Source organism: Cornus florida, unplaced genomic scaffold (genome assembly GCF_030987335.1).
Source record: "Cornus florida cultivar Cherokee Brave unplaced genomic scaffold, ASM3098733v1 CherokeeBrave_3.0.0_Hap2_Chr11, whole genome shotgun sequence".
In the NCBI taxonomy this organism is placed as follows: Eukaryota; Viridiplantae; Streptophyta; class Magnoliopsida; order Cornales; family Cornaceae; genus Cornus; species Cornus florida.
The window spans coordinates 51,659,171-51,670,282 of NW_026775581.1; the positions used below are offsets into that span (position 1 = coordinate 51,659,171).

The window sequence follows — 11,112 nt, forward strand, 5'->3', positions numbered from 1 at the left end:
GTGCCCACTGTGTAAAATAGAACATCGCAAAAGTTAACTTTATAACTTTCACTACAAGAAATTAGGGTTTTAGGGACAGTCAAAACTGTCCCTAAAAGCCTGGAATCTGTCCCTAAAAGTCAAATTGGTCCATCATTAAAAGTAGAGTGCCAAAAGAGCTTTAGGGACGGTCAAAGTTGACCGTGACAAATGTTTTTGACCATTAGGGACAGTCTATGCTGTCCCAAATAACACCGTCCCTAAAACGTTTTAGGGACGGTCTAGACTGTCACTAATGAGGTACGAATTAGGGACAGTTTTGAGGACTGTCCCTAATACATTATTTTTTAATTATAATTATTGTATTAGGGACGGACAGACCGCCTCTAATACATTATTTTTAAATTATAACTATTGTATTAGGGACGGATGGATTGTCCTTAATACATGATATTTTTAATTATAATTATTGTATTAGGGACGGGTAAACTGTCCCTAATACATTAATATATATATATATATTTTTTGTATGCTTGATTTGTGAGTTTAACCATTCTGGATACATACAAAACATAAACAAAATAGATCCACAATAACATTCAAAAAGATATTACTAGCCATAAAACAAAATAAATCCATGATATATATATTCAAGATCCATAAAATCTCCAATTTTCTAAACAAAAACTAAAACCATGTGGTAGCACAAAAAAATGTTCCATCCACTTCAAGATCCATTATTCATTATGTTGGTGGTTATGGTGGTGCTTGTTGGTGCCACCATGTTAGTGGCGGCTGCTGATATTGCCACCTTGTTGTTGGTGGCGGCTGCTGAAACTGAGAGTCTGCTAGAGGTGGCGGTGGCTGTTGATGCCAGTTTGGTGCGGTTTACTGTTGTTGGGAATCTGATGGAGACTATTGTTGGTGGAACTACGGTGGCAACTGCTGCTGCTACTGAAATTGAAGGAACCATGGTGGCCGCTGCTGCTGATATTGGAGGAATCATAGTGGCGGCTGTTGTTGGTACTGCTCGAGCATCTTCTCAAGTTTATCTATCTTTTCTGTCATTTGTACATTTCTTTCTTCAGCAATTTCGTCCCTTTTCCTAGAAGCCTCATCACATGATGAGGAGGCACATTGACGCATTGGAGCCACGAAATCATGTCCGAATCCACGGCAATATCCCTTCCTTATGCCTAGTTGGTTTTACACTATCTCAACATCATTTATGGTTGGACTCGTACCATCAAAATTTTGAGAATTTTGTGCAGCCTTTTCTTTCATTGCATCCTGCAAAATATTTAAGTTCGCTATCAAATTAAAAGAATATGACATAGGAATAAATCATGTGCAAGATAGAATACTAATCTCAGTAGAGAGGAAAAAAAATGCTTGTTGAAATGCTTATTTTCAAAATGGAAGGATGAGTTTGGACACACTGTAATGACAAATGACAACTGATATTAATCGTAAGCACTTGTTAACTAAAAGCAATCTACTTTAAGGAAATATTTTGAATACTTTACACATATTCAAGATCTGATATTAGAAACTAGAAACAAAAATGTCATTTTCTCAACATTTCATCATTCTCCCCTCTCAATGAAATTCATAATATAAACCAGACCTTTAAATTTATAAAATATCTCACTTACATAACAAAAAGGGCAGCGCAGCTTCTTCTACAAATAGGTCTTCCTTTACAGATAGGTGGGTTTACAAACTCACCCTTTCTGCATTATAAATTTTAAATGATGTAAATATACAACAAATCCTCATATATAGTAATAACATGAACCAAACAAATGAACATATAATAAAGCTATTAGATGCTAATAAGCGATATCAACAGGTATTATTTAAAGAAACTTCCAAAACCATAATTTGGTAAATAAAAAATTTTGTACAAACAAAATATAAACTTTCTGTAAAACATCAAATCAAGATAAAAAAAAATCACAAACTCACACACTCAAATATAACATAGATTAAAAAATATGAGAAAATGTGGTAAATAACACTCTATAATTAAAGTAAACAAACATGTAGTGCTATTATATATTGATACAAATTGTACATATCAACGTCTCATGTTTTACTTTATACTGCAAAATACATGTGTTGTTAAGTTGAAATTGACTATTGGAAAGAAATCAATCTCTGTATCTAGATATTAGTTCGAGGTCACCTAAACAACTTTTACACAACAAAAAAAATACATAACATTCTGTTTTGTTTATGAAAAATAGTGAATAAATTATTTTCCCTGCGTTTTCTTTGCAGCCAAACAGCGCACAATAGTATTTCTCATCATAATATACAGAGTCAAAAGCCAATTTCATCTACCAAACAGCATATTGCAATTATCTAAACATAACCAAAAAATATATCCGAGAGAAAACACCAAAATGAATAACTATAAGATCTAAGAAAGAAGAACAACTATCAGATCCACAATTCTGCATCTACAATGTTCTTCCATCTCTCTCTGAAAAAGTTCCAACCTTAGGGAAGCCAGAAACAAGGAGGGGGAGGGAGCAGAGAGCGCTAGAGAGAGAGTACTTGTGAGTGTTCTTTCTGTTTATTTTTCGAACATTTCTTTAGCTTCTTGAATCAGAAATTTCGGTCCTAGATTCAATAAATTCGGTTATTCAGTCAACAATTCTTGCATCTTCTCTCCTTCAAGAAACAAGGAGAGAGACAAAGTTGTGATAGTCTTCTTGCTGTTTATTTTTTGATAATTTCTTTAGCTTTTCCCATCATCAATTTCTTTCTTAAATTCATCTAAAGTCAATTATTTAGTCCATAATTCTGGTTACGTGATTTTCTGCTAGTAATGAGAGATATTATTACAATTTCCTTATAACAAAGTTATGGGTTTAGGTTTGTATGATTTGTCATCAAAGTTGCATAATAGCCACCAAACTGTGAGCACAAGTGTGTAAATTGTGTACCTTTTTGTTGGTTATTGAATTTTCAAATAATTTGGTACTACCGAACTAGGATCAATACATTGAATGTATTTGACTGCCAAGTGATTGTTTAGGTATCAATCATGTTTCCTAGGAACATACAGGTGCCTACTAAAAATATTTTTAAGTATATTCTTTCATCTTTCTTCAATGATTGATTAATTTTGCCTTAGTTTACACATGTCTATGATGGATGTATAGGTCTCTAGTCACATCTATACCTTGTCATCAAATATTCATATGACCAAGAAAAATCTGTCAAACCTAAACACCAGTAATATAAAATATGAGCAGAATGTACCAATTACCCTCTTTGTCACATGGCCCCAACATTTCAACAAATTATTCCCACTATATTTTTTATTTTATTTTTTAAACATAAAACGCAATGAATGAAAACCACACTTTATTCGCAACAATTTCCAATCTCCATTTGTGCACAAAAAATCAAGAATAGTCACTTAAAGGCACGTGACCCCCTATAAACTACAAAAATAGTCACTTAAAGGCATGTGACCCACTATAAATTGCAAAAATATTATGAGATCCAAATTTCATAATCCAACTTGCTAGCTTATAGTTAACTTACAAAATTCCCCTCGGCTTTCTCGCGTGCCCATCCACCTTGTTGCTTAAAATGTGTGTCCTTGTACAAACGAATAACAGGATCCTCATCCCTTTCACCATCCTCATCTTTTTGGCTCTGCCTTTCTTTGAGTTTGACCTGAAGCATAAAGTAATAGTGACCATTAGACAAATATATGGTTTAGAACATAGAATATAAAATAAAAAAATTATAATTATTGTTTCATATATTACGCACATTAGCATCATAACGTATGACGAAGGACATTGATCCAGAATAATGTGGAACCTCATTCTTGGAACGATTTTCTTTGTTTTTTCCACTTATTTCCTAGGTAGTAGTTCAACAATAATACAAGTTAGGAAACCTAAATAGCTAGTGAATGAAGTTATTATATTAAATAGTAAAAAATAAATAGTTAAGAAATTGAACCTGAAATTTTGGTGACATCTACATATCACACAATTTTTGCCAAACAGCATGACCAATACTATTGTAAGGATGGCAGCGTGCATTCTCAATCGGAAAATGCTCTTCAAAATGACACTTTAATTTATATCTATATTTCCTCAACGCATTGGAAATTCCCTTATTTACTCGCTTAAAATCGGTGTCATTCGCATATGCATCAACTCCGAAGAACTCCTTTATAATGTAAAATTAATGTAAGCTATAATTTGTAACCAATTGGACCAGTAACCTCTGATTTATTTTTAACAAAACAAACATTAAATGATGGTTATCATTACCTTCAAATGGTCATAGCAGACCTTTTTTTCAAAATCTGGAACATCCCTCCACGTTTTATACTTTAAAAGGGCTTCGGTATCTCGTGTATTAATGCCAACCTTAGCTGTCCATAATTTGTTATTTAAACCAACAGGTTTAATATAACCCTTTCCAAACTCTACTGGAACTGGACAGTTGTTTTCTTTAATTTTGTGCAAGGCTTCATTTTTTGCTCTTCCACGCCCTTTTCATATTAAACCTGAAAAACAAGTTTATTATCTTAATTAAAACGTAGGCATTTTACAAAAGAGCTTATGGTTAATCAATGATGAAGCATAATTACCTCCACTTGGCTGTGGCCCCATCTGCTCATTACTACCATCACTTTCCATTCTTTCATTTGTTGAATTCCTATCATCACCTGATCCACTCAGTTGTATAGGAGGTGAACTTGTAGACGGTCGCTCAGTTTCAGCCCTACGGGACCTTAAAACTCAACACATTGGTTCCTCGGAAGTGTCCATAATTTAGTTTACAAGCTGATATGAAGAATCAAGTGAAATTAAAACAAAATAAACAAGCATATGCAGAATATATTCTGAGTCATCATTTCATATTTACATAATTCCATTGAATAAAAAATTCAATAATTAGAGGCTAATAAACCTGAAGGAAGTCAATAAATAAAGACTGGTAATATAACTGAATAAATCACTGTAACGACCCGAATTTCTCAACCTGGTGCGTTAGTGATGAACCGGAAGTTGACCCAATAACGGACCCGAAATGCGGAAGCGAAAGAAGCCAAATGACCTCAAGAGAAGTACGTTATCCCTAAGGCCCCAAAATGACTCTCCATGAAGCCACGGAATTCAAATGAGCCAAGCAAATGAAGCAAGAATGCCTAACCCGAAAAGAGATGAACTAAGGGCAAAATGGTCATTTCTCACTGAAAAGGGTGCCACCGTGCACACCATTGGAAGGACAACGAAAAATGAATAAAATTAGACTTAAGAATCGTCTAATTCTGAGTCCGGGCAGAAAAGATATGAAATTCTAACACCCGATGCGAAACTTATGAAGTAATGACTTAACATTTTCTAATATTTTCATAATAAACTTTGAAAACAAAAGTGCATAGAAAACGAGATACATGTCATTGGCCTCCGGCCTCATCTCATACATGTTAAATACATTGAAAAGAGTGCACTTATGTACACTTTACATATCCGAATCAACGAATACAAGTTTAAACAAATAGGGTTACAAAGAGGCATCTTATGCTACCACTTGCATAAAATAGAAACTTAGAAACTGTAAGCCACCCAAGGAGCAATGGAATCTTCAAATCCTGAGTCCTGTACCTGAAATATGCCTCAGTATCATAGGGGTGAGTAATATAAAGCTACTCGTATGAGATGAGCATGCATCGACCTAGCATTTTACAATTTTATCACCTTATAGTGAAACATGTTAAAGGGGCTCATGCCACCTAACGTCTATGTCAAGATGAGACCCAGGGAGCATCCTAAGCTACCTAAATCATTTATATCATAATCACATTGTTCATGCAATTCAAACAATATGGAAACATGTTATACAAGGTAACAAGATATAGATTCTCAAAGTCTTCAACTTGAAATTCAAAATACGAAAACAACAAGTGTGGGTCATGCCACCTAACGTCTATGTTCAAAATGAATCTATAAGGTCATTCATAAACTACATTTGAACATCAAAACACAAATTATGATATCGATGCAATTTAACCAACAATGGAACTTCCAATACAACGCATGAAGCATGCTTTCATAAAGCTATATCTTAAGCTCAAAATAAGAAATCAAATACGGAACAAGTTACGATATCATCTAGTTATCAACTTGAAATGAAATACAAAATCAAACAAAGTAGATACTCGGACGTCACGCCAGATCAGACCGACAACATAGTTACTTTAGGGTTACTAACCCATGGGTAACCTCCCTATGTGCGCACTAGACTATATAGAGGGACAATCCCCCGTACTAGAACCAAGTCCTAGCCGTAACCAAACAACGATATCCCCAAGTTTTCAAAATCAACAAATTGTGCAACAACGTATATATATCAACATGTATATACAAGATATCAACTATTTACCAAGCACAATCCAAATTTTGGAAACTTATACAATGCATGCTCAAAATTCACAACTACTATGGCATGTAAGATATCAAATACAAAGTGTGCAATTCCTTACACATAGCAACAATATATTTAATAAGGAAAAATATATTCTCATGAATATAAAAGTAACAACTATTTTATCCAATGCTCAAAAGTAATCAAGTGAACATACATCATATCCAAATCCATGATTTAAATATAGAAACAATTTCCAAAATGCAATTAAATCTATGGAGTAATAAAGTAGAATTTAATTAAACATAAATAGTTAAATTCTCTAAATTCCAAGTTAATCCGAATAACCTCAATTTAATATATATTGAAAGACATATCATGGTCATCATATATATAATATCAAATGACAAGTTAAGTGATTAAAACACTTAAAACAAAATTAATCAAGCTAATTAATTAATTTCCTCTAGATTTTTAAACAATTCCAAATGCCCTCAATTTAATCTATGTTAGAGAACATGCCAAGGCCTATTTAAATACCAGATTACAACTTGATTTAATGCTTGATACAACCATGTGAATTAAACTTTTACAAAAGATAAATATTAAATAAAAATTGTAATTCTTAATCAAATGATCCAAATTTAATATATGTTAACCAACATATCTAAGCATAATTTTCTAGTATATTACAATTCAAATCAAAGTTATACATCATCCTAAATTTTAAATCTTATACAAAGAAATAAAAATTACTAACTTTCTAAATTTGATACAAGGCATACCTATATGTTGTATAATCATGGCAAACACACAATACAACACACAAATAATCCTAAAACATTCCCTACCTCAATTGGAATGAAAATCCCAATTACCGCCGAAATGAAATCGCCCTAAATTTTCGGTCCGCAAAACAGATTTTTCAGCTTGCTACCTTCAACTTGTAAAATTCATAAAAAATTTAATTCTAACCCAAATTAAATGAATCCAAAGCCCAATGAAAGCTTAAACACTTTAATTTGATAATATCAATTTATTTTAACAAAATATTTTCCTAATTGAAACAGTTTTGACCCATAATTTTGAAACAAATTCTGCCCAGAAAACACATTTTCAGCCTGTAACTTCCAACTTTGAAAATTCATGAAAAATTCATTTGACATCCAAATTGGGCAAACCTAATTTATTTTGGAAGTAAACGTATGAGAGTGTAAAATTAAAAATTTAAGCCCTGATCCAATGTCAAAAAATTAGTGAAATAAATCATCTAAAAATATGTTTTCCAGCTGCAATAAAAACATGGACAGCAGATAGTTTCAAATTTTTTAAAAAAATTTAGAAATGCCTTAAAATTGTGAAAAAATTCTGAGTAGTGTAAAACCCATGGGGGAAGTTCCAGTAAAAATTTCAAGGCAATTGAAGTACCACAGCTTCATATAAAAATTCATTTCCAGACCGAAAAGAAAAAGCTTCAAATTTCCAACAACTAGCTTGCAACTTCAAAAATTCATAACTAATTCATTTTAAATCCAAATTATATGAAACCAAAACTAAATGAAAGGTAATTGAGTATATTTTCATATTCTATATTTAATTTGACAAGATTAATTTCAAGTTAAAACAATTTAAGGGTAAAATACAAGTCCTTCTCTTCCATGCATGTAAAACACTCAATAATGACATAAAAATACTTCAAAATAATAGATCAATACCTCACTAGAGAATTGAATCTCTAGATACCAAAGCAAAACTAGGAGTTAGGCTAGATCCTTCAAGGGTTTTGAAGAGGAGGATGAGGAGAACAAAAAGTATTCTAAACTTTATGGTCTAAAGTAAGTGGAAGGCCTCAAAGATCAAGGTCAATGCCTAAGGCTCCAAGCTCCATCCATGGAGGCTAGGGTTTTCTTGTAAGGAAGAGAATGAAATAATGTGATTAAATGTGAGTGGAGGAAATAGAAATCCTCCACTCACTATGTGCTCTTACACCATGGTCAACACACACATCTATGGTCAATTGCACAAAAACCCTCCTTTAAAACCATAATCCCAAAGTGGTCCAAAGATATTTGCAAAACTAAATTGTGAACCTACACTTGTCACCAATCCATGGCTCCTTCCTAGGCTTAATCCTACACCTACACTTGTCAACCATCCAAGCCACCAAGTGCACCAATCCTAGGCCAACAAGTGGGTGAATCCTCACCCTCCAAATGTCATTATCCAATGCATTAAAGTGTTTCTACACAAATGTCAACAAGTGGACCAATGAGAGTGGGACACTTGTCACACTTTTCAAAAATTACAAAAAGGTCCTTTTTGAAAATATCTTCCAAATTTAATTACAAAATGATCCCCAAGATGAAAAATAATTACTTTATTTAATTACACTAAAACCCTACAAGTTAATAATAATTACACTAAAGTATGCATTAATGCCCCTTTATGAAAGAAGTAAGCAATCAACATGCTTTTCTAGAAAAGTAAAAATACCATTATCATGGAAATCAAATATCATGAATGCATGCAAAACCGGAATCAAATCCGAGCACAAAAAGTGAGGTTGTGCAAAAAAAAAAGGATAAACGAGAAAAAAACAAAATGTGAATAGTGTTCGGAAAAATAAAATATGGAAATGACACAATCCCTAAAGGAAGTTGTCAATCCAAGGAAAAGAGTCTCAAAAATCATTCCAGATCACTCGAGATTACATCAAGTGATGAAAAACCGAACCCAAAAAGGAAAAGACAACGGAAAAAAAATATCAGTTAAAATCTGAGAAAAAGAAAAGGAAGAAAAATAACTGGGTCATTACAATCACATTAAATAATAATAATAAACCCAGAAAAAAAAAGTAAATGCTCAAATATAACAATTAATTTGGTCAACCAATACTTAAAAGAGAAATTTAAACAAAAAGTAACTCAAAAGATAAAGCTCGGTAATATAATTCAGCTGATTACTTTAAGTATTAATCATAAAACCATAAAATGAGGTACATGCTCAAGAATACAAAGCTTCACATGTTATCCAAATCAATATCATCTTCAGACATTAATTCTGGTTCCTCATCTGAACTATATTGAATGTCATTTCCATCATCATTCTCAACATCCCAAAAGAAGTCATTAATGGTTGCTTCACCCCTACATTTTTGAATCATATATATCATTTATAAACAAAAAACTAAATATATATAATTGAACCCTACAATATATATATATATATATAATTTTTCCCTAATAATTGTCAACAATTGAGATTCACAAGCACCGACAACCTTTAACCATACAGAAATTCTACCAACATAATTACAAGAAAAATACATTTCTTATTTTTTTCTTTTTTAAAAAATGATCAGTAACTTACTATATAATGTCACCTTCATTAATGAAAGATGGAAAAGTAAAGGGGTTCACACTTCACACATAATAGTACATATAATATATGAACGCTAGCTAATTAAATTTGAATTTCACAGAATTATAATTTCAAACTAAAATCTATTAAACTTGAATTGGAGCCAGAGAGAAGATTACCAAACAGACTAAAAGGGAAATTCTACTATAAAACTAAAACAATAATTAGTCCAGCTATCTTATATAGAAAAGTACAGGTTGTTATAAAAAAATAAATAAATAAATAAATAATAAAAAATAAAAAAATAAAAAAAATTTGATGATGAAGTAAGTTGGACCCATTAAATTCGAATTTCACATAATTATAATTCCAAATTAAAATCTATTTTGTGCAACCAAAAACCCCTTAATAGACTTCAAAGGCCAAAAGTATTTCACCAGTTCTTGTAAGTGTTATAAATCTGTCCAAATCAGTTTATATTCTATCAATTGTCCATGAAACAATAGAACCAGAAAAATAGCAACTATTACAGTGTAGACTTCTCAAGAAAGTTGAAACCAAATCTAGTGACAGAAGCATTCACTACAAACAACACAATATATATATTGTTTATGATTTCTACCCACTAAAAAACAACTGTTTCACCCATAAAATGGAAAATCTGAAAAAGAAAAAGAGAAAGAAAAAAAATACAGGTCCTGAACAATTTGGTTCCTTGTGCATGAAATTTGCAAAATATATATATATATATATATATATATATATATATATATATATATATTTATAACATTATCTTTCCTTGCACTGTTTAGTATTCTGAAAGCTACCATCATTTTAGCTCATTACTCATGGAATTTAAAAGTTCATGTCTTAAGCTGGGCCCGTCAATGGACACAGGTCGGCCTAAAGCTTGGTTGGATCAACAACTATGTTTAGATCAACAACAATAATTAGACACACTTTATTATTCTAAACTCATTAACAGTCAGTGAACACATTAATGATCTATCAATTCAAATTTCTCTCTACTACTGAAATTAACATTTCAAAGATGCTAACAATCCTATCACTAGATTTAGAAAAAGGCCTATATAGCTGCAAAATTTCATCTACTACTACAAAATCAGGCTTCCAACACCAGCAAAAAAAAAAAAAAAAAGGTAAGACAGAGAATAAAGTATTTAAAGTAAGTGTTGCAGATATCCATGCCTGCTTGGCATTAATTTTGAGTGGCCAAGAGCAGCAAAAAGTTAAAGGTTTAGCTTATATATGGGTGTCGACATCTCCAGTCAAGAACATCAAACCAACCCACAACAGTTGAAAACTGATTTTGAAGTCTAGGATGCTATTCAGATTTCATAT

General features: G+C 32.0%; 1 protein-coding gene across 7 annotated transcripts; it reads right to left on the reverse strand.

Moving 5' to 3' along the window:
- Positions 1 to 599: 599 nt before the first annotated feature.
- On the reverse strand, positions 600 to 8,371 carry LOC132285808 (uncharacterized). Of its 7 annotated transcripts, none has more exons than XR_009472614.1 (8): positions 8,106 to 8,371; positions 4,610 to 7,327; positions 4,287 to 4,525; positions 3,970 to 4,182; positions 3,775 to 3,867; positions 3,541 to 3,675; positions 1,635 to 1,712; positions 600 to 1,269 (listed from the first exon to the last, which is right to left on the reverse strand). XR_009472614.1 is itself a non-coding variant. In XM_059788034.1 (7 exons), the coding sequence occupies exons 4-7, from the start codon at positions 3,985 to 3,987 to the stop codon at positions 1,186 to 1,188; spliced, it is 330 nt and encodes a 109-aa protein (XP_059644017.1). In that variant the 5' UTR covers positions 3,988 to 4,182; positions 4,287 to 4,525; positions 4,610 to 4,805; positions 8,106 to 8,357; the 3' UTR covers positions 600 to 1,185. The 7 variants fall into 7 exon arrangements, 1 of the variants encoding a protein (XP_059644017.1); XR_009472611.1 differs by having other exon boundaries at positions 4,610 to 7,333; XR_009472613.1 differs by having other exon boundaries at positions 4,610 to 4,805; positions 7,242 to 8,368.
- Between the last annotated feature and the right edge of the window lie 2,741 nt (positions 8,372 to 11,112).

Coding starts and splice junctions, on each gene's coding strand:
- LOC132285808 (XM_059788034.1), bottom strand. Junction 3,676..3,774: donor TCATACGTTATGATGCTAAT/GTGCGTAATATA, acceptor TTTATGCTTCAG/GTCAAACTCAAAGAAAGGCA. Junction 1,270..3,540: donor AGAAAGCCGAGGGGAATTTT/GTAAGTTAACTA, acceptor AATATTTTGCAG/GATGCAATGAAAGAAAAGGC.